Below are 24,711 nucleotides of genomic sequence, written 5' to 3' on the forward strand. Positions count from 1 at the left end.
CTTATTAGATTTTGCCTATTAACATAAATGTCAATTCAAATGAAACCCAGAGCAATAATTAGTCTAAAACCGCTTTCACTTTGATAAAGAGAGACGTTAAAGGTAGGCAAATATTTTAATATCCACAGTTTTAAGAAAAACACTGAACTTAACAACCTCAGAAACTAATGGACATGAATGAACAGCAATAGTTACAAAGGTACACATCTTAATCATCTTTATAAAACTGATAGAAAAAAAACTTGTCAGGTATATCAAAACAAAGTACTATTATTATTTACATCATGGTTATGCATAATACTGATCATAAGCACAAATAACCCAAAATTATTTTTACTTTTAAAGCATTAAAGTGCTCTTTCTTTGACCAGTTGTTGGTGAGTGGGTGACAGTGTGTGTGTTTGTAGGTAAGAGGGCCTTAGAAAATGACTGTAAATAAGGTACGGGTTATTGTCATGGTACAAAGTCAAATACTACAAACAATTTTGACACCATACCAAAACTGCAACATGACTAATTGTCCTGGATGGCTATCTAGGGATAAAATTGGAATGTTGCTATCAAATATCCACAAACAAGTGCCATGAAGATATACACTCTTTACACAACTAGCTATAATCAATATATGAGGACCTTGCCCTGCAAGGTTTTTCAAAATACACAGAGAAGGACAAAAATGCTACGGTCTTGTCTCGTGTTTAGGATAATCATAATACTGTTTTTGATATCTTGTCTCTCAGTTGTTTTGCAATGTGTTTCTAAACAAGAATAACACAGTATTTCCCATATCTTATTAAAAAAAAAGAATAAATGTGAGGTCTAACTAATTACTTGTTGATTTTGATTTCCATTGCATTTTCATGAATACACACTATTTATACCAAAGCCCATTAAATAAAATTTTTAGCAATGTATTGATAAGGGCATACTGAACTAAAAGTCATCACATTATCATGCCCACTGAAAATATACATGACTATGTGTTCCCAAACCTGTGAGTTTGAGTTACCATTCAACTCCATATGTTTGGTTCAAACAGGACACCATTTTGAATCTAAATACCCCTTTTCAATCACATCTAGTCTAAAACATTTACAAGATACACTATATACATTTATACATAAGACAGAAAACTGAAAGAACAATAAATAAGTAAGCTGAGAACTAGTTTTATAATGAGAAAAAAATGAAAACGAGAATGTGAAATGGTGAAATGTCTACTCTGACATTTGTGTGATTGTACAAGTGCCACACTTGTTCACCGTTATTGTAAGTGGATGCTATTAAAGAAAAATGTGTCATCTATTATTGCACAGTGAGACCAAACAACATCCCACTTTCCAGAATAATTGATATTTCCCTCTTCTAACATGCACTTATCAGAGTCCCAAACAGTACAGTTCAGATCGCACTATGTGAGTTTTCATTAGCATTGCCTTGAGAATGGTATTATTACATGGTATTTGCTATGTAGACTTGAAATGTCCTTTGGGGTATCTCATGTTCAATCTTCTGGGTAGAACAAGTGATCAAGCGCAAAGAAGGACTGCCCAGGAACGTGCATTTACACACTGAAAATGTCCCACAATCAAAACAAAACTTGATTCTCTCCAAAACCATTGACCAAATTTGACAGCAACACCTAACAACACATTTAAAGACCCTATCCACATGATTTTACTCTGTAAATAGGCTGATTGTGACAATAATGTTGCCAAAACAGTTCCAAGATTATTTCAGGCTCAGTGAACGTCACTTTCCATGAACTCCTCCTTGATTGAGTGCTTGCTACGTGACATCTTGCAGTCAGGCATGTCGAAACCAAAGTCAGCCCATTCGTCAGCAGAAGACGCCATTCCCGACGTCCCAACAACACCTGACCTGTTGGGGATAGTGATGGTGTGGCGGACACGAAAGTGCACAGCCTCCATGACACGCTGACGTTGCAGTTCCCCGCTGGCGGCCCCGATGGCCGCCATCGCAGAGGCGGCCATGTTGCTGCTGGAGCGAAGAAGCTGCTGGCCATGATAGTCGTGGTGATGAGTAGAGGTGGGCAGCTGGATGGGAGCACCTTGTTTCATGTCCTGGAGACCTCGCCAGATGGCAATGCGGGACTGCTCCGGTATCTTCAGTGCACCCAAATCCTAAAGGAGGCACAAATAGACATTGGAGGTGTAAGAATGAAGGAGAAAAGTAAGAAGACAGAAAATGATAAATGTGCATGTCGTCGTGTTTCCTGGTGGACACAAAAACTACAAGGCCAGCTTATCAAAGATATTGTTCTACATCATCACTAGTGGTCAAAACCTCCACAGGCTACCTTAAATAAGACTAGGCCAAATTATTCCTATCTTCAAATGCTTTTTAAGAAGCTTTTTCTGAGACACTTTTATTTTGTTTTATATTTTATTTCTTTACTTTTCCAACTTTTTCATGTTCACTATCATTTGCTCTTTCTTTACTGTGTCTTTCCCCCTTTTGTTCTTGTTTTCTATGAAGCTGTAGACACAAAATTTGTTATTATAATCATTATGATCACTGTGAGATTGTGAGTGCAGGAAGAGAGCAGTTACCTCCATGGAGAGAGTCTGAAGATGGTAGACGGACTGGAGGCCTTGGGAGGTGAAGTACTCAATGAAGTTCTGACAGCCCAGACTGGTAAGAAAACTGTATGGGAACAAAAGCAGGGCTGCTTAGACTGCCATTAGACCACAGCTACAAAGCTAAAAGTAGGACTAAATTATAAAAAGCAACTTCATTAACACTGATGAAAAGTGCAGTTGGACTTGAGTAGAACAAATAACATCCTAACTTTATTATTAGGGTCAGCACTTATTTTTAGACAGAAATGAATAGAAAAGCATGTCAATGCTGTTACATCACAGGTCATTATCTCACTGTCTTCTCAAGTTATTATTAGTTTATTTCAAAACTGAGTGAAAGATTTAGGGCACGGATTAACCTCAAGTGTGCAGAAACTATACATCTTGATAGATGCAGTGGAAGTAAAACCAAAAACATGCATTTATATTAATGATTCATAAGGCCGTTATTGCTTTGGTGAAGAATCTTTATTATAAATACATGAAATGTTAAAGTTTTGGCAACATACAATGTAATCGAAAAAGAAGCTAACTGTACAATTTAACTGTAAAATAAACATAGTGATCTAGAAAATAAAAAGGTGGACAAAATCTGCTGTATCAAAAATGTTAAATGTGTGTTAGTAAAGTCCAAGTTAAAACAACTGCAGTGACACATTATCTTAAAGAAAATAAGAGAAAAAACAGTTTTAAATTAAATAGAACTTAAACAATGGAAATTTCTTTTGAAGAAAATTCGCTGTAGTGCATTGCAAAAGTATATGTCGGCTGTACGCACTGTGACAGTGTGAATGATTTTAAATGTAAATGTATGAAACACAGGTTGGGCTTTTAGGTGACATAACAAACCCTCTGGCAGCCATAGTGGAGGTCTACAACTCTTGAGCAGCTTGACTGTATGAGCAGAGTAAATAGACATGATCAACACATCTGATTTAGACACTTAGCATATGCAACTAGAGGGGTGAGCTTGAGTAGGAACACCAGTTGCTTTCAGCCAGCTAACAAAGACAGACACTTCTACTCTTGTACTACCGGAGACAGGACCGTTTTTACATCATATCGGCCACAATTTGGAAGCAAACAAACCAAAACACGTTTTACTTTTACTTAAAACTTTACTTGGTTAACCTGCTCCTACTCCTATAACACAACCTTTCCATGTAATGCTCTTTTTTCCAGTTTAACTGTATTATAAATAGACATCAATTCCATGGAACCAGTTCTTCAGTGGACCTTCATTATGGCACCAGCCATGGTTGCTTGGAGGTTTGTGATTTAATTGCCATAACAAAGCAACCATAATCAAATCAAACTGTCTGTATAACACAGTTCCATCTAAACACATTTCACTGCAAGAAGGAACTTTTCCAAAAAAAAAGAGTTTGACCAAATTTGTACAGACATGGCCAAACAAAGTAGTTGTGTTTTGGCATCGACATGGCACCAATTCCTATTAAACCCAACAAATGCATCTGATTATCTGCTGGCCTTTTACAGGAGAATAAAAAAGGAGTGTCATTGGAGGGTGAGGTACCTGACGAGGCTGGGGTCAGGGTTATACGGAGGGGGCGGGCTGCAGTGGGAAGCAGACGCTATAGTCTGACTGCTGTGGCCACCATTCATATCACCATTGGCCTGCATGTGGTGGCTGTTGAGCATGTTTGAACCTGTGAGAAAGGGAGGGGTGGTCAACAAAGTAATCAGCAGCAAAATATTACAAAGAATTGTACCATAATGACATAAAAAGGCTCTCTTGGGATGAATCATTTCTGATCAGAAAACTTTATAAACAAACCGGTTTGAAATATGCTTTATGAGTACATCTATTTAGATTTTAATCATATACTCAATAGTATGGATACTCACCCATATGAGATAAGGATGTGGGGGCAGCATGGTGTTGCTGTTGCTGCTGCCCCACCAGCTGGTTGACGGAGGGCGGTTTGTTGAGGCCTCCATGGGCATGAAGCTTGTTCATGTTGGAGAGTGGTGAGTACACGGAGGGGGACGCTATATGACTCCTGGAGAAAAGAGGACAGTATGGCAGAGGTTAATGGAACGTGTGTGTCTGTGTTTTAGTGAGTGTGCAAGTCAATTCACAACAGCTTGATAATTAATTTAGCTTTTCGAGAGGGTTATATCATCAACTTCAACTTACTCCCATCGTTTTTCTCATAGACTTCATCTGGAAAATGTGTCATAAAGGAGTGTGTGTGATTGACAAAGTGAGAAAGCGAGAGTAACTCTGTATATATTATGTGTATTTGTGCGTGTGACTCACACAGAAGAGAGAAAACCACAGTGTATTTTTGACAGCATGTTTTTTTTTATGTGCCTTTTTGTGTGTCACATTTTTATGTACATGTATGCATGTGGGCTACATGTACCGACAGGTGGCTGTGTGTTCGTGTTGTCCTGACTCACGGTCTCTGCAGCAGTTGCTGCTGTGTTTGTTGTCTGTATGAGTCCACCAGGGGCTGTGGCACCAACTCCACCAGCTCCAGGCTGTCTTTAATCTTCATCAGCAGCTCAAAGTTCTCCCTACCGCGAACCTAAACCCGGCACAACACGTGACATAATCAATCAGGGAATATGAGCACATCCTTCAAACATGGTACATTTGTTTTCAGTATTTGACACAATGCTATTGACTCTCTTTAAATCAGTGTAAATATTTCCACATATGGCTGCATGATGAAACCTCACACATTAAATGTAAAGCAGCTGTAAAAGCTGACAATGTACTGTTTCAGTTTTCATGTGGACTGATACGTGTGTGAAAGACTCTTACAGGAATATAGTAAATCTCTTCCTCTCCATGCCGCCTCTTCCTCATGTTAATATTGGGACTCGGAATATTTGGCGGACTCTGTTTAAAGTCTGCGGACGACAGAAACAGAATCATGGTCAAAGAGGTTCCTAACGCATTTCACAATCTCATTATTCATCATTCACACCAATAAACCAGCGACTTGAAACAGCACTGAATCTCAGAATTTCTACTCACTGCGTTTGGTGGCGCTGCCGTTTTTGGCTACACTCTCGTTCAGGGCCTGTTGCTCCCTGAAGTGGTCCTCATCGGCTTTGCGGTCTCTGCCGGGACACGCACATATCCGACCTTCAAATGACCTCCTGCCCAAGACTTGACCACTGGAGACACAATTCAGGAGAGAACATATACTCATCAGGACAGTGGGTTCTCTAACATTCCCGGAATGTCTTTACTATTCAGTTTTACTTTTGTTTGGTGGATCAGTGCACTGAATACTCTTACACTATGGGTGCAACCATACTTCATGCTAAAATTTACATCACAGCAAATGACACTGAATAGTAATAGAAATAGTATTTATAATCTGCTGTGTATAATATATTTTATTCTGCACTTCCCAAGGAACTGTGGGTTGGTCGTGTAGTCCTGTGTTATTTGCCAGTACATACTATTGTAAAACATTTGTATATTTGTAAAAACCTATGTACCCTGTGCAAACAAAAAAAGAATTAAATAAAACCAGTGACAAAGAGCAGAGAATTGTTTGTTAAGGCCAAAATAAGTAACTTCTTTGAACTGTTTGTGTGTCTGACTTATGAATTTCTGACTTACTCCCTGGTCTCCAAAGTGATGATGATGAGGATGGGTCGCCTGTTCATGCCACCCACGCAGCTGCTGTTGCACATAAAGTTATATAGGATGGTGGTAAACTCAGTCCCCACCTGCAGCACAAAACCATGAATTAATAACTGGATTTTTTTTTTTGAATCTATGTGACACTTATCAAGGAATTTCTGGATGTTTATGGCTCAAACTATTTCTTTCAATCTGTGCATCTAAACACCAGCAACCCTCCCATTTTACAGTAAATGTGGCCAGTCCACCACCAGGGGGCTGTAGCGCACTTTGATGTGAGGCCAAACAGTTTTGCTTTTCATTAACCTCCTCATGTGCAGTTGCAGACATGATGATTTGTCACTTGGGTAACTGTTTGGACATGCCCGGCATCTTTATTTATAGACATGCTTTCTATGAAGCACCTCACTGAAACTGACTGTTTCTTTGGAATGAGCGATCCATTGTGTGTCCACAACAAGAACTCTTAATCTAAATGTACAAAATATTAGGGACATTATATCCCAAATATTTTGTCCATGTTAAACATACCATAATTCATTTTTGGGGTCAAAGTCATAAGTCCAGTTCTTGAGATACTTAATACAATGAGCTTTGGGTCTCTATGATACGCAGGAGTTGATGAACCATTAACCTGTGGAGCCTCGTAGGGCACGAAGACACTCTGTCGCCCGGTGACAGGATCATCCACATACTGACAGAGGTTGTTCCCCTCCACCCGGATCAGGTGACTGGCTGGGGCTGCTTGACCTTTGGAAAGAACGAAGGAAGAAAGGTGAGGACGCAGTGCAAGTCAAAGCATCATACATTTCAGACACCATGCGGTCTTGTTTATGAAAGGTATAATGCACAAACTGTTTGTGTTTAAGGCAAAATTCAAACCAGTGTTATGATTAATGAACTATGTGTCATCCTCTCCTGTTTCATTACCATCATTGAAATCTCGTCCTAGTTCGTGATTGGGGCAGCGTTTGACCACTTCTGTGACATGCTCCGCCTTCTTGTAGACGGGCATGGCTCTGAGGATGCTGCCATGCGGAGGAGAGGACGAGAGTTTGATCTGGATCGGACAAGTCTTGGCAATCTGACAGTAGAGCTTCTTCAGCAAGGGAGAGTACTAGAGGGCAAAAGAACACGCAGGTTCAGAGAGTTGACAAACGGCAATTTTGAGTGTGTGTCTGATTTGAATATTCTCAGATCACATCAGATCACTTCACAATCAGTCAGTCACATGTGCGCGTGAACTAAGACTTTGACAAACAAAATCCCAGTTGCTGTGTTAAGATTTGAATACCCAACTGCAGGAGATTTTTTCTTTCTCTTTGAATTTTAACAGTTTCGCAATTTTTCAGACACTCGTGTTCAGAGAGACTTATGATGTAGGCAGTGAACACGCCTAAAGAATCAGATCCACTAGTTATCCAGAAAAATACCAAATAATCACAATTCAAATTTACATTTTTCAAACAAACTATGGAAAAATGAAACGTAGGATTAAAGACACACAAACTGTTTTCTCAAGAAGTAGCTAAGGGAGAAAAGGTGGGAGGGTTAATCTTAAAGGATTTGCTGCCACAGACATCATTACAAAAATACAGGATGGAGTTGCTGTTTCCAGCTGAAATAATGTGATTTGAGCCATTAAGTCAACTATCAGTATGCTAGACAAAAAAGCATTTAAATGATAGTAGACAGCGTGGACAAATAATCAGCTGTGTGATAACATTATAAAATAGTGGGGTGCAGCTACAGTCCACTGTAATTATCATATAAAATCATGACTGTGTGCCATTTGAGGAAAAGGAAAGGGAAAAATACATGACAACTGTAAAACAGCCACTGGTAAAATTAAGTCTATGGTGTAAAGGAGATGAATGTGTTATTAGAATGAATAAATCATTGTTATATATATATAGCAGAGTTTGCGGGTAGTAATGTGAGATGCTGCAGATGGCAGAGGAAAGGCGGGAGTTAGAAAGGACAGACTATAAAGAATGGTTATGTCTCTGTGTGTGTACCAGCTGAGGAAAAATATAAGACTGGCTGATAATTAAAAATGTTTGACATAGGCCTGTTTCACTATAATCACTCAAGTCAGAAGCCAAGTCGTCAAGGATTCCTGAGTTTATGGGCATTTACACATGCACATGCATATGTACGTGTGTGTATAAATGCTTGTTCAGGTGGATCCGAAGACACCAGGACAAGGGATGGAAAAGCCTTAACATGCCCAAACACAATCATGAAATCTCAAAAATCTTCCCTGTGGAAATCAAACTGGGACCTTCCAGAAACCAAACAGAGAAGACAGTTGTCCTGTATGGGCTTGCTACGATGAGCTTGAATACAAATGCAACAGTGCACCTTATGGCAGAAGTAAAGTATATACAGCTCAATATCTGCAACACTGCACTGGAAAAAACGTACCTTTTCAATGCCTTTTTTTAATGTCATTTTTCCTTTTTGTATTTGATGGGTGAGAGAAACGAACGCCTGTACTCCAGTTATATGGTCTACATCTGTACCATTTCAAGCTATACTTTCAAAGTTTTTAATTGGAAAATTTCAAATTTCATCAACTCATATGGCATTTGGTGAGTTCCATAGTTGAGTGCATTGTTTGCATTTAGTTAAACCTTGAATTTATAATGTCTTATGTGGATCTTTCCAAGGGAGCTTTCCAAAATTTCAAAATGAACCCCTCATGACGTCCTTCAGGTTATCTCAGTGTAGGCTTTTTAACAGAAAGGCTGAAACTGGTGGTGTGGAGAAGTGGGCACTTTGGGGTGGGTCTAACAAAGTATAGTGGGAAGTGTAGTATCCACTTCACCCTTATTAGGGACTAAAAGTCAGGTTATCTTGTCCTCTGCTGCTTCACTTTCCATTGTATTTTTTCCTATATCTTTAATTTTTCTTTTATAAGTCCCCTAAATCACTGTTATACCCCTTTAACCCCAGAAGTTACATCCTGCTTTCCCACATATTCCTCTTCTCACCACAGTCTTTTCAAAAAGCACCTTTCTTCTTTTTCTTCTTTTTCATTTCCTAAACTCACCTCTGTCACTCATGCAGATCGTTCTTTGATATTAATCACTGTTTACTTTTCCATGTGGACGCTTGGACTTTGATCCTTCTGCACCTCACCACAATACAATACAATTACAATATCTAGAATTTTCTATTGCATAAACATCAGTTCTTTCTATGAATTTACATGAAATGACTTTGATGATTTTACACTGATCATCCACGCTCTGATTCGACTCCCCCACCAGCCAGCCTCTGACCCGTCACTCCTACACCTGCACCAGTACACCTACTGCTTAGAGTCCTTGTTGTGACCGTTACTAAGCCCCCTCTCTCTTACACACACACACTGCAGACTCTCTCTCTTTCTCCCACACACACACACACACACACACACACACACACACACACACACACACACAGTCACACACCCTTAGCCATGAGCATTCCCTTGAGGGCAATGGAAATACCTGTGCACCACTTTACCTTTTCCCACCTAGCTTTCCCTGACAAGTCTCAACAGCTCGTCCATACCATGAATAAATAATTTTCCTTAGATGCAACGACCAGACAGACATCTTATTTACAGACCAGGGGACTTTTCTTGTTGCAACAATCACATCTCAAAAAATGATCCACTGGTTTGCTTTTGCAGCAGGATCACAACAGACTATTAAACTCTTTTAGCGTTTGACAAAATGAAAATGTGGTTAAAGGTTTTAGCAGGCAGCCTCACAGAAAGAAGTTATTGATATTCAGTCATGGTGGTGGTTAAATGGCTTGGTGTGTGTAGAAGAATGCAGGCAGCACACTGACTCTGTGCAAGCAACAACTAGTATCTACTGTATAGTATCCTACATCACTAACTGATTTTTCCGTGCAGCTACATTAATACACCATGATAATATTACTTTGACAAAAAAAAGGTTATATTGATGGACATGTATGGTCCTGTGAGCTGTTAGTCATTTACCAAAGCAACAAACTGAGGAAGAACTCGTGATGCTTTGTAGTAGAGACTGATTCCAGGGGACGATCCCGTGTCCTGAGTCACACAAATATACTCAAACCATTTCCCTTTACTTAAACCCGCTACAGTACTTACAGTATGAGTAGCCACCTGATTTGCAACAGATCTTTTGGTTTTGTTTTCTCCATGCCAAAAGTTATTTTTTTTCCATCTGACAAATCATTCTTACAGGTCAGTAATAATTTGCAATTCCATGTCTATTCTAAAATCCCGTTGGCCCAGTATCAGGTATAGTGTTATAAGTGACCGTTGCATTGGTTCTTGATACATTGTGAAAACAGTAGGGATCAGCGGTTTCTGCGGTATTGTGTTTGAACATGAAACAGTGCACGAAAAGTCATAAATTATTTTTTTGTGTTTTCAGGCTTCCGGGGTGCAGATGCCCCGGGAGACGTCTCAACTCGTCCAGCACACAGACTTGTGCGCACATGCACCGAAGATGCACAGGCATGCACACATGAATCTGTGAGTTGAGCTCAATTCGTTTTTTTGTCAGAAGCGAAACATTAATAAAGGAACGACAGTATCTCATGTGTATCTTCCTGTTCAGACAAGATATGATAAGTGATGGATAAGCTGGGCTTAGTTTCAAGACAGAGAGGGGGATGAAGGGATGGAGAGGAAGGAGAAAAAAGATGGAGAGAGGACAAACACTCAGCTAAAGATAGTCAAAGACTTAAGACATTATTTGCTTTGTCAATGAGCTGGAAAAAATCTTCAAGGTGAGTGAGAAAAGGAAATCAAGAGAAAAAACTAGGATTACAGATCGTAAGGCATTCACATTTCTAAATCTTCAAACATGTTAAGACATCGTTTAAAATTTCCTGAATCTGCAACATAAAACATCGGTCAGCTGCCTTACATTCCACTCGTTTTCAGTCTGTTGACGATTTTACACGACGTCTGACTACTCGCTACTAACAGACACACACTGTCTATTTTCACTGAGGGTAAAAACAAGCTTTGCAAACAACCATTTGCTTTTTACCTCTAAGCTATGGACTGTCAACCTTCATCCACTCAGTCTAGAGCAGATGGTGATATGTTCATTTTCTTTTACTTAATAATACAGTTTTTGTTGGTGTTCTCAGTAGCTCGTGTACACATTTAATCAAATGTGCTCTTTCTCTAGGATAAAATCATCCAGCGATTTATCCCACAATGTTGTGGTGTGATCACGTCTGTAAAAGAGCACTGTTATAATGCTCTAACTATTCAATTGTCAGTTTTCATTGCCATCGCATAAATGAACCCATTAATTCAGCCTTCAGTCCATCCATTCACCCATCCATCCCTGCCTCTACACAGCGGAGCAGCGGAGGCAGGTCCTGACAGGCTCCTGGAGACAGGGTGATAATTGCCAGACCGTCATCCATATACACAAGCAACAACTTGCCCACCACAAATTCACTTAACTGTCCAAATATCAAATAAGTTTATGCACACACACACACACACACACACACACACACACACACACACACACACACACACACACACACACACACACACACACACACAGACACACACTCACACACACTCACACACACACACACACACACACACACACACACAGTTGACATACATGCATGCTGTACTGATCAACACAGGCTAAGCTGCCTTTCTATAGTCTATAATTATATTGGATTCAAATCGACAAAAAAAATTGCACTTTCTTTGACATGGTAGTAATTGCTGTTTGTCTCTTAGAGACTTTGGGAAAGAGGGAAAGACGTAATGACCTTTACAGACTGATCTTTTTTCTTTTTAACAGCAGCTTGGTTCTCTGCAGTTAGAGATCTAACCATGGGATAACTGACGAGTCGTTCAGATCTAACATTTTTGCCTCAAATAGCAATAAGTTAGACATTTTTTTCACCTTAGTAAAGGGTTAGGGTTGAAAGAAAACATTTGAAGATAATGATTTAATACATACTGTAGGTAGTAAAAGAAAGTTGAATAGCTTCATATTGACTGCTGCTCACTGCATTTACTTACTGGCACAGTCCATGAGGATTGTAAAAGTTCAGTCTTTCTGACAGCATGACATATACCCAGCGTTACACAGAGGGTTATGGGACACACAGCAGAATAGAGCAGAGTGTTAAATGAATTAGTTTCCTGGATTGGTGGCATCCAGACGGGATTATGGACAATGTACATTGATGTACAGGACTGAAATTACTTAAGATATCTATCCTGGAGGCTGTTTGTTCTCTTTAAGCACTTCATCTACTGGGTGACTATAAAAAGCACTTGCATTTGCTGTAAAAATTGATCTGAATCTCATATAGTTATGGACAACTTCATGTATTTGCTGTTGACATCTAAGCAGCGAATTTCCTCAGAAGCGTGTGTGAAAAATCCTTCCTCATCGAGTGTATTTTCTCAGGGTCAGATGCTCATCCGGCGGTGATGTGGCCGAGGATGATGCATGGGGAAAGGAAGGGCAGGATGCATTGTGTGGGGCATGTTGGGACCTGTGTGCTAACGGAGAGAGGCTAATAGCTGGGAAGAGCAGCTTCTGACAAGCCGCCGTGCAGTGCATGCTCGAGCCTGCATCCCCACCACATCAACCCCTCCTCTCCTGACACATACTGTATGCACGCGCACACACACATGCGTACACACACACTGACATGAACTGAAGTCTGAGTGTATGGAAAGAGGTCTTATTATTTGACAAGGCAGAGGTGTTACATCTCATTTCCAGCTGCAGTGATTCTTGCCTGTGTCCAAGCCAAGGAATCATCTGCAAGGGGCAAGAGAGCGTCAGAGTTTCAGAGTCGGAGTCTTGCCACAAGCCTCACCTGTCAATTATTCAGTTGACAAAGGGAATTTAAGTTTATTATATTTTAAATTAATTATTAAATTTAAATTGCAAAAGGCAGCTGCCTTTCTCATAATCTCCCAGAGCACTGCATGCCACCCACTCTTTGTGAGCGGCAGTGGGCCGGGGAGGGGGGCAGCTAAGTAAGTGATTATAGTCAATATGCCCCTATGGGATTCGGCATTCCCCACTGCCTGAGGCCATAAGAAATGAGCAAGAAACCCAGAGACTGTTGACTTCTTCATTCAAACAAGGTGACTCAGTCTGGTCCAGATACTCATCCTTTTTTTTCAAGCATGTTCAAACCTGGACTTTCTGCTGAATTTTGCATAACTATACACATATACATGTGCATTCACATTACACACACACACACACACACACACACACACAAATCCTCATGCAAACCTGGTTTTATTTTCGGGGAATCCCCTCCCATTAGCAGAAACGCATTCATTCTAAGAGGCTTGAATATAATCTGTGTTCTTTTGAAAACTAACACTTCCTAACCCTCAAAAAGCATTTTGCCACTGAGCTCAAATGTAGCCTGGCAAATGTTCCCTTGGTTTTCTTGGTTTGATTGTTTTTTTTTATTTTTTATTGCATGCTGCCATTTTGATTTGGAATGAAACATTTTCTTGACATCTTTAGCATCCTATGGGATTAAATATAATCATCTCACACATGAAAACTTTTGCTGTTCCATAGCCACTGTATAATAACCCTTAAATACATCTTCTCATACTTCGTCAATCTTATAATCAGGTATGCAAGAGGAAAACAAAGCATACGGTAAACTCCATAAAAGCCATGAGCAATCCACCAGTCTCTCTCTCATTCTAATCCCTCCTGTTTAACTGCAGCAGAGGCATCTGAATAATCACAGGTTTCCTCAGTCACAACCCTTTTTCTGCTGCCTCATCATCTGTATCATAAGTCATGCGCCAGTCAAAACCTCTTTTCTTTCTGCTCTTTCTATAACACACAAAACTGCTACGATTTGAACTGTTCAGGGAGAATCAAAGCTCTCTTCTTTGTTGATAAATCTCTTTCAAACTATTAACCATGCAAACCAAAGCCAATAAGAGGAGTTTATTCTGTTGCAAAAGGGTAGATGGACCCGCAGGGAGGTGAAGTGTGTAGAAACACTTAATTTGTATTTGGGATTTATCAGGCTACTTTGATTTGATGTATGTATCAAGATATAAGGAACAGTGAACAAACTAATGGGAGAGTAAGGCAGGTTCATTTGAAACCACACAGGTTGAAACAGGTTTCTGGCATATTTTAGGATTTCATATCATTGCAGTCACTTCTCAGATAAACAAACTAATATTTTTTTGTCCGTGTTTTTCTTGGTTACTATGAATTTAGCTGTGTCCGTGAGAAAGAACTGAGTCAGAGAATGTAAGTGGGAGAAAAGAGAGATGACTTCAGGAGAGGACAGGGAGAAACTTTAGGCACCAAAGGTGACAGCCATGAGAGGGTGTTAAGACCAGTGGAAGAAAGACACAGAGAAGAAAAGCAGCAGGTCAAAGACCACCGCTCTAATGTCCAAAGGGGATCTTCTTACATCACCGAGGGCTGAGTAAAACATCCCACCACGCATGGTTACTTCCAGCAAACACAGCCACAGAGGAGCCCCTCAGTCAATCACACAGAGACACTCACAGGCCTGAACTCACACACACACACACACACACACACACGCACATGCACACGCACACACACACGGAGAGTGAAGGAAGTGCAGTTTGTCTCTTGTTTCTCTTGTTTCAGGGAGGTCAACTGTGTGACAGTCGGAGGTGACACCTTTCCAGCAGGAGACTCCTCATTGGGTCATGACAAATCACACAGCTCCCATTTCACCTGTCTCTCAGCACCATCACATCACAAGGTAGTAGTGCGTGTTGTAGGTTCGGAGAAGTCTTTCAGTCAGTTTTCAAGTTCCTCGGTTCAGATTCCTCTGATTTGTGTACAATTACTACAGCTGATGTTTTTATCCATTGTGTTTATCATATTTACAATAGATATGTTACATGATATGTTCCATGTGTTATATTGTGTCTGTTATAGAACTAACAAAAATCTTCTTTCCAATGTGTAAATACAATGTTAGTGTGAAGTGCACATCCCAAAGACTCCTACAATGAAACAACAGGCAATACTAACAGTGCCATATATGGATTAAGACATGACATACTATAACAGCCTGTATTGCATTATTATCATTACAACATGTTAATGCTGCATTGATTTCATATGGTGAAATATGATGGAATAATTCCTACATTTACGTTACACTGTACTCACTACTCACTACACTCACTGTACATAAAAATAAAAAAACAGGACGCTATATATATATATACATATATATATATATATATATATATATATATATATATATATATATATACACATATGTATGTATGTATACATATATATAACTTCACACAGGACAAAAGGTGTCTCTGCCACATACCAAACTTTCCCTGTTGCATTCATCACATTAGATTTGACTACCTGAGGTGAGTAGAGGACAAGATGAATCACTGAATGATGCAACTTTTACTTTTCTCTGCTGACTTGAGTGACTGTGTGTACATGTGCATGTGAAAAAGTGTCTTTGTGTGCACGTTTATTTGTGTTCAATGCAGTTACTCAGTAAGACAGTGAGCCTGACACAAAAGGCAGAGAAACGCACTCGTGTACACATACACACACACACACACACACACACACACACACACACACCCTGCATGTCAAAGCCAAGAAAGTGAGTGTACTCACGGTCCATGTGGCAGACTTGGCAGTGCTGGACTGCTGGAAGGACACCTGGAAGGTGTGCGGCCCGGGATAGTCGGTGTTGGAGGGGATGGCCGGCGCAGGCGACAGGCCTTCAAAGGTGGAGTTGGGTTGGGAGTATGGTGAGGGGGTGGGCACGGCCGACGAGGAGGCGTTCTCGGAGCTGTAGGGGCTGGCGGACGTCGCGCGGCTCCCCAGGCTCTCCATGCTGCTGCTCAGCAAGTTGTACTGGGACTGGGAAGAAAAGAAGAGGGAAGAGAATGAGGGAGGCGAAGGAGGGAGGAGGGAGACGGAGGGAGGACACAGGTAGAAGTGTTGGAGAAACAGGAGTTTGAAGGCTTGGAGGGAGGTCGGATTACACTGAGAGTTGCGGGTAGTGTGTGTGTGTGATGCTGAATGTGTGTGGTTACATGTGTAACTGTCTAGGTAGGTGTCCATGATCGATGCTGAGCACTCTTTGTGTGATTTTTTACATGAAAAAAGACGGAGACAGGTGATAAAATCAGCACAAGCTTCAGGACAACAAACTTGAGTGTGTGCATGTGTGTGTGTGTGTGTGTGTGTGTGTGCATGTGTGTGTGTGTGTGTGTGTGTGGCAGTTGCAGTGAGGTCTTCACAGTAGCCTCCTTGGGGCTATGCGAGGAGAGTTGTAAAACACAGGCATAATCTGTGCTCTGCCTAATTGCCTGCTCTTCCCCTCTTGTCCTCTGCGCTGTGTTTGAAGAGAGGGAAGATTTGTTGCACTGAAGTGTGTGCAGTGACACTCTTGTTATTGCACTCTCTGAGGCCCTTATGTAGATAAGCTACTGTACTGTAGAAGGAAAACTACTTTTTGGCCCCTGTCATTTTTTTTTTTCCAGCCACCCATGTTCATTTGTTGATTCCTTGTCACACTGCTTGAGCAAAAACAGAAACTTCAGAAAACACAAACAGCCAAGTCCAATTGTATCCACTCTTACTCACTTTGAACAACAATGAGTCCATATTTCATATGTGAGTCCAGCCAGTTCTGATTCAACAAGAGAAAGCACCTGACAAGTAATGATATGAAAACCAAACAAATAATACAGATTACTAAAGTAAAGATGCCAGATGTATCCTCACTGCCTGTATTGTACATACAGTAGGTGCGTCAAGTATCTGACAATGATTTCAAGTTCATAACGGAATAGTAACATTAAACACACATACGCACACAATTACCCTATTAGCAGAAAAACACAAAATGTTTACCTTCTTTTTCACGTAATACATCCTTTAGTGCTTTGGTTTCATTTGTCCACTCTTCAGTCAGAAATGTCCACAGACAGTAAAGCCAAGAGAGTGCAGGACCATAGCCTAACCAAAGAGTTCAAGTGAGGTGTGCTTCAGTGGACACACCACATACTCTCTCTCTCTCTCTCTCGCTCTCTCTCACACACACACACAGACACAGACACAGATACAGACACAGACACATGTACAATCAGGACAGGGAAAAAGGTGAGGACTGGTGTGGAGAGAGAGAAATGATAGACTGACACAAGGGGAGAGAAGGAGAGAGGGAAAGAGGGATGGGAACCCAAAAAATTGTACCACGTTCTAATTACGGCATGCCCGGACATAGACGGCAATGCCGGAGTGCATGTGCACACACGCTCCAAAACACCTTGTGAAGGCCTGCACTAAGTAAACACTGTCTGGTCTGAGGGAGAGAGCGAGAGAGCAACAGAGAGAGAGAGAGAGAGTGAGGCAAGAAGGAAAACATATGAAGGAGCAAGAGTTCAACGGTCAGACGTCAGTCCCCAGGAGGCTATTGGATGAAATCAGCGGTTTGGCCGAACATTTTTAGAAACACTCTTCGACACTACTGGACTCTGAAATGAATGAATGTTAACGGATGGAAACGATCTGGATAAAAGGATTATTTCCGCTGTAAACTCTGTGGATGTTTTAGATCCAGCCTGAGTAGTTTTTGTTTTACACCTGAAATACAACCGAGCACATGCAGCAATTACAATTGTTTAACAGATAATCTATGTCATTTTGAGTGGATTTAGATATTAACTTGTAAGCATAAAATGCCAATACCAATTAAAAGCAAACGTATCCAGACGAAAGGAAACATAGGAGTAAAAACAACAACAATATCTCACTTAGACTGGAGGTGCTGGAACTTCTCTTTTCCTCGTTATTCTTTCATTACATTCAGCTATGCCATACTTTCAATTATAAAGCCCAATCTGAAACAATACATCGCCTCATTTCACGCTGATATCCTGCTCCTCAGCTCTGGTTTGTGTGTTCAACCTCAGACACTGACATCTAAAACACACACAAAAGCTGAGACAGATTTACAGAGGGATATGTAAACGTCCTGTGTTTCCATACCACGGAAACATGGAAGCAAAGGGACAGTGCCGACGTGCTAAACTTAACTGAAACTGTGCACGTTAAATGAAGATGTATGCATGCACGGGTGTGTTACACTGAGTCCAACTCGGGTACATGCAGCACAAAACATCGATAACAGCTGAGTCCAAAACAACTAATGATGTTTTTCTTTCTTGAAATGCAGCCTCAAATAAGTGGCAACAGTCCCCTGCTAATTCACACACATCAGGTGTAGAGCTGAAATGATTAGCTGATTAATCGAAAGGTTAATCAGCAGAAAATTGGTTGGAAACTATTTAGATGATCAATTAATGATTTCAGTCAGTTTCAAGCAAAAACGTTTCAATTTGACTGGTTGGTTGAATGTTTTGGTTTTCTTTGTAATATATGATACGTGACTGAATATCTTTGGATTTTAGGCTTTTGTTTGGATTAAAAAAGGAATTTGAAGGCGTCACATAGAGCAATGGAAAATTGTAATAGTCATTTCGTTCACTATCTTTTCATATTTTGAAGACAAAACAGTTGATTAATTGAGAAAATAATTGGCAGATTAATTGAGGAAGAAAAGATGTTAGAAGCAGCTTTAATCAAGTGTCTTAAATCTCTCATAGCAGTGAAAAGCAGAATAGCTGTAGCATTTGCTGAGACTCAGAACGTGTTCACCCTCATGAAAGACATGAACCTCGGTATCAGTATGAATGTGGTGATGTTCTTTTTCTTGTGGTCGGTCTATAAAAGATTCTGCCCTGCCTCCAGTGTCTGACGTCTCACTCTTTACTTCCTTTGAAATCTTTCTGGGACAGATTGTCAAAGGGGCTTTAGGGGCAGAAGGTAAGCCCAGGTGTATGCGTCAACAGCAGAAAACACTTGACACACATGCAGGCACGCACACTGTCACACAGACACGCACGTTCCCAGGTGTGCTTGGTCTTAATACCTAAACTCAATCCGCAACAAGTTGAAACAAAGCTAAAACCTCTGCTGCCACTGTGTGAGCAACTGTGTGTGTGTGTGTTCACTGTGCGTTAGTGTTGAAACTTCTCATCCCAACACAATCTGATGTCCCCTATGGGCAGCCATCCTGTAGCTGCCACTCAAAGCCGGGCTTTAAAGGCTAAGAACATTTAGAAACATAGATAAGCCCGCCACAACAACCCTCACTTGTCAAGATGAGTGAAACATAATAGGCTGAGGATGAAGAGAGTATCACCACGCTAATGACCTCTGTTTACAGCCACTTATTAAACCGAACCCTATAGTTTTATTAACCAGGGCAGGCACTTTTAACAACGCAGATTCCACATGTTGTTACGTGGCCGTGTCGAGATAGAGAAACAACTCAACCAAAATGAAAAGCTGGGCCACATAAATGAATGACATGGCATCATGTGAACGTGGGTGCAGGTCTAAACGACGCCATGCTATGTTAAACGGAGGTGAAGATGAGAGGAGGTGAAATGTGGAGACCTGTGTGAGAAGGTTGCCCCCTGTTGGGAATATTTGGAAAAGTGCAGGAGGATACAGCATTTATTCTCAAGAGGTCCAACTTCATGCCAACCTGGACAATATATAGCCTATATTTTTTTATAAAAATCAAGTGAATTGTGATAGCTTACAAAACCATCTTCAAAGTTAGTTCCAGTAATACTTCTTAAAGGGAAAATGAAGGAAAAAAAAATGTGCCTGTGTTTAAGGGGCCTGTGCCACCAACAGTGATCAGACTACCCCTGTTACACCACACTACATATCAGACTGTTTACACTCAGAAACACAAAAGTTCAAACTCAAATAGTTATGGCCACACTTACGCATGCAAGACAAATAGAAAAGTATGTGCGCCTGACTTTCAAATATCAGCCATCTCTCACAAAGCATGGTGAGTCAACAGATTCACTCTTTCACCTGTTTGGTTGCCACTGATTGGACACAGAGATCCTGAGCCAAAGCTGAGCTCAGCATCATTAGAAGTGAGTAACACCTAGAAGCTCTACACTCATTACATAAACCATCTCCACCACCACCAGACCAGACAGACAACATTTTCAAACATGAAAATAAAACGCCAGAGCACAAACAATTTACTCTTGTCCACTTACCACATCATACAGCATCTTAAGGCTCCTGAAAGGTAAGACGGGGTGTTTCTACGTTGTCTCATAGGACTTACACTCTGCTGTGGTCAAATGTGACTATAAGAGCCGAGCTCTCCACAGCCAGCTGGCCTCTCTGTGGAGCAGGACATGATGGAGGATACAGGAGTCTGCCTCTCTCCTTCTATACTTGTTTCCCTTGCCTGACTGGGCCCTCTAAACTTGCCTTGCATCTAACAACAAATCCACGCTCCGCCCCCCTTTTTTTTTCCTGTCATGACTATTCATTAACTGGCCAGGCAGGCCCAGGCTTGCCCACTTAAAGATTAGATCCTACCATTACAGATCAGAAGGTGTGTTTGGGAGTGACTTCTGGTCACATATTTGGAAGACGGAGATGGATAGAGTGAACAAGCGTCCAGGATCAACTTTGCATGTCGGTGCAATCCTGCAAAAACTTTGACACTGACCATCAGTAGAAGAATTAGGAAACATTCTCCTGTGTGAGCTCAGAATGTGTTCAGTTCCTTTCAAGAAAATTAGTTGTGGTCAAGCTGAAAACTGGGCTGTTTGTCCTCGTTCATAAAAAAAAAAAAAAGAAAAAGTCTGTGGATACAAAGTTTCTGTTAAGCAACAAAAACGAGCAGGTGCACGAGCACCTGCAAACATATGTGCATGTTTGTTAATGCACACACACACACACACACACACACACACACACACACACACACACACAGACACTCCCCAGCCTACAGATGGCTCTACAGTGGAGCAGCATGTAGTCCTGGCTTGGGGTTTAATTAGCCCTCACCTAGCACAATAACACATACACACACACACATGCACACAGACACACACTACCCCCCTGTCCCTACAGGCCACTCAGCAGGAGACAGAGAGAGGGAAAAGGCTGCAGAGGAGAGGGAATCTACATGGGAGGGAATATCCTCAACACTGGAGGGAAAAAATTAAAGGATACACCAAAAAAAATGGGAAAAGAACAAATTCGTGGATACTTACGTGAGTGTGTGTGTGTGTGTGTGTGTGTGTGTGTGTGGGTGTGTGTGTGTGTGTGTGTGCTCACAGACAAGCTATTGGACTTGATTAAACCCTTCAACACAGAAATACGTTGCAGCCTCTGAAAAAAAAAAACAACGATGTGAAGTGTAATGGGAGCTCAAGTTCCTACCATCACATTGTCATTCATGTCCCTCATGTGGTACACATCCATTGAGACCTCGCCGGCGCTGCGGTGGCTCCCCGGGGTGCTGGTGGAAGGCACTGGCCTCTCACCATGCTGGCTGCCTGGGGGGAGCTCAAAGTAGGTGCTGTCTGGCTCCCTGCGAACGCACAAACACCGTGAATACAAGCTGATCAAAGAGGAATGAGCTCAGAAAATTTGAAAAGCATAGGTGGGTCTTTGTGTCACATACTATAATTTCATTTCATGTATTTACTCAGGGACAATGCAACACCAACACAGACAACCTTTAACACACTGACTTAGGCAGAGCAGCGATACACAGTAGTTATTGATCAAATAAAGTAATCAATGTGTTGATCTTGCTAAAATGTTCAAAGATGCAGTTAGTAAAAAGCACATCACGCAGCACAGTTATAAAACAACACAGCAAGGTACTGGAAGACACGATTAGAAGAGAATAAAGAATATTTTGGGACTGTTTCCTTTTTTTACAGGAGGCAAGCCGATACTTCTCATGTATACTTACAAAGAGAAAATAAAGGCCTTGATATACCAGATTTTTACCCAGCATCAGAAATCCTATTCAACATCCCCAAATCCTGTTTACGAAAACTGTAATGTCAGAGATGTTCTCCTTGCAACATTAACAAGTGAACCTTGTTTGAAAAAAATCAAAATGTTTCTAGGGTGTAGCAATCATTAAAAGGACACAGATGAACATATGTGGTTTAAAAAGCAGGTATTTGTTCACATTTGACTGTGTTTTTGATTATGTCTGCACCACAGATGCTCAAATAAATATTCAGATTTTCTTTAAATGTCATCCAGCGTATAAAAAACAGTTTTTCCTTGCATGCTATATAGACTGCTTAACTGGTATTAAAATAAAGGATACTCTATGGATTTAGGAACTCTGTAATAAAACCATTAAGTTATTTGGAAAATATGTTAATGACATGGAAAGTAAAAGAGTCATCAGCAGATGTTGTTGACTCACAGGGAGCTCCACAGGTGCTCAAAGGTGCCTCCTTCTTCAGTAACAGCGGACTGGGACATCTTAGAGGATGGGTAGTCTGGTGAGGGACAGATCACTCTGCAGAGCGAGCGCGCGCGCGCACACACAAACACACACACACACACACACACACACACACACACACACACAAATGATTTAAAATTAAGCATGTCGGACAATAAATAAAATGGGATAATTACCATAAAACAGGCCTTTAACGTGCTAAAAAGCTACAAGTAGAAACAATCTACATGATCCTTCTGTAGGTGTTTTATCATCAAATAGAAGAAAAGCAGTTGAAAACGCGCGCGCGCGCACACGCACGCACACGCACACTAATTCATCCAGGTGTGATCACACCAATGAAGTCGCACTGAGGTGGCACAGGGTGTCTGGGGACCTGGGCGTGTCCGGACCTGCCTGGTTCATCACCGTCTCACTTCCCCTCCTCAAAGTCTGAACATCACCTCCTCCGCCTCCGCCTCAGAATAACACCAGCCTGCACCGCTCTGCAACCCCGACAATATGTGTCCAGACTTCACGGGGTTGCCGAAGCAAACAGCAAGTGTAGCTACTGAGGGAAGCATGAAGTATATTGTTAACCCCTCCGATTGTCTAAACCGAGATGTGTCCGCAGTTTGCAGATTCGTCGCAACTCAATCCGATGACATAAAGAGCAGGTGGCGACATCTGGGCCTCTTCGTCGGGGGTTGAGTCAAAATGACTTAGAGCTGTCAAATATGCCCAAATCCGTGTTTGACGTAACAAAAGACACATTCAAACGGACTGCAGGCCTACCGCGTAAAGCTGATAGAGAGACGTCTGTAGTTTCCATCTTGTCTCCAGTTTGATGCGTTGATTATCTCATGATACAACACAGAATCCTGTCGGGTACAGGCTATTTGGGCGCACCAAAGTTTACTATATTCACAGTTGCGCACCACAGCCGCGTCAGATCTCCTTAGTAACCCCTCTGAAGGACTGCACAAGAAAACTGTGGCAAAGGTGCATGGTTTTAAAGATGCACGCTGCAAGAAATCACCCCAAACCCAAACTTCCTCTGGAATGAATTTGGTTGCAGTTATATAAGGATTTTTTTCCCCCTGATTGGTCGATCTGATGTATCCTATGATTTAAATAAAGTTTGATTTGACTTGATTTGATATTGATTGTTACTATAGTGACCCTGTGAGTTGAAATGATTGCATTTGTACTGTACCTTATCTCTATAGGCTACATGTAACATGGGTCTTTTCACTTTGGTCTGTACCGATCGATTGAAGATAAGCAGTTTTGTAAACATCTCAAGTGACGTCATGACATGGTTGAAAAACATTGTTGTTTTTACTGTAGCCTCCTGTTCTTCAAACTGATCTTGTGGCTAACAGCACAACACATTTAGGCTCGTCTAATAAAAGTTTCCAAAAGACAAAACGTAAAAACAAAGGTGGAACGCACACAGCGAAGAGGCCCTGCAGCGCGCACACGGAGCTCCGCAGCAGCTGGCTACTGGTTCCCGCTGTTCCCCCTGTCCCCTGCCGCCGCACAAACCCGCTCCCGTTCCCTGCTCGTCCTGCAGTGCCGCCTCGTCTGATCCCAGAGCAGCTCCAGTGTTCGCGCAGGGGGATCTGACAAAGCGTCACTGCAGGGCGAGCAGCAGAAACACGACGTTGGTCTCAGCAGCTTTAATTGAGATTCCACCTGGACACAGACTTTTTTCACCTGCACCATAGGGAGGGAGTGTCACCCTGCCTCACCACGCACAGTCACAAGGCTGACGCTCATCATCTATAGACTATATGGGCACTTGTGTTTCAGAACCTTTGGTTTTGTTAATCTTAATAATGATCGAAGCCATGAACACAAGCCACAGAGGAAAATATCTATAGGCCCTCTACAATCAAATGCTGTAAAATGTTGAAGATGATAGATAGATAGATAGATAGATAGATAGATAGATAGATAGATAGATAGATAGATAGATAGATAGATAGATAGATAGATAGATAGATAGATAGATAGATAGATAGATAGATAGATAGATAGAAGGTTCTGACCTGCAGTTCTGACTGAGAACAATTCAATTTCAATTTGAAC

At 41.2% G+C, this 24,711-nt stretch overlaps 1 protein-coding gene across 2 annotated transcripts; it reads right to left on the bottom strand.

Moving 5' to 3' along the window:
* Positions 1–101: 101 nt before the first annotated feature.
* On the bottom strand, positions 102–23,545 carry tp73 (tumor protein p73). 2 transcript variants are annotated; one of them, XM_056383792.1, is made up of 14 exons: positions 23,413–23,545; positions 22,597–22,692; positions 21,585–21,735; positions 15,915–16,163; positions 7,165–7,351; positions 6,869–6,984; positions 6,211–6,320; positions 5,614–5,756; positions 5,398–5,486; positions 5,031–5,158; positions 4,473–4,627; positions 4,141–4,273; positions 2,574–2,667; positions 102–2,144 (listed from the first exon to the last, which is right to left on the bottom strand). In XM_056383792.1, the coding sequence occupies exons 2-14, from the start codon at positions 22,653–22,655 to the stop codon at positions 1,743–1,745; spliced, it is 2,016 nt and encodes a 671-aa protein (XP_056239767.1). In that variant the 5' UTR covers positions 22,656–22,692; positions 23,413–23,545; the 3' UTR covers positions 102–1,742. The 2 variants fall into 2 exon arrangements, with proteins under 2 accessions (XP_056239767.1, XP_056239768.1); XM_056383793.1 differs by lacking the exons at positions 21,585–21,735; positions 22,597–22,692; positions 23,413–23,545 and adding an exon at positions 20,402–20,574.
* Positions 23,546–24,711: the final 1,166 nt, after the last annotated feature.

Source organism: Seriola aureovittata, chromosome 9 (genome assembly GCF_021018895.1).
Source record: "Seriola aureovittata isolate HTS-2021-v1 ecotype China chromosome 9, ASM2101889v1, whole genome shotgun sequence".
Classification (NCBI taxonomy): Eukaryota; Metazoa; Chordata; class Actinopteri; order Carangiformes; family Carangidae; genus Seriola; species Seriola aureovittata.

Coding starts and splice junctions, on each gene's coding strand:
- tp73 (XM_056383792.1), bottom strand. CDS start 22,655: ATGTCCCAGTCCGCTGTTACTGAAGAAGGAGGCACCTTTGAGCACCTG. Junction 16,164..21,584: donor ACATGAATGACAATGTGATG/GTAGGAACTTGA, acceptor TTTTCTTCCCAG/TCCCAGTACAACTTGCTGAG. Junction 2,668..4,140: donor CCTGACCCCAGCCTCGTCAG/GTACCTCACCCT, acceptor GTTCCCATACAG/TTTTCTTACCAGTCTGGGCT.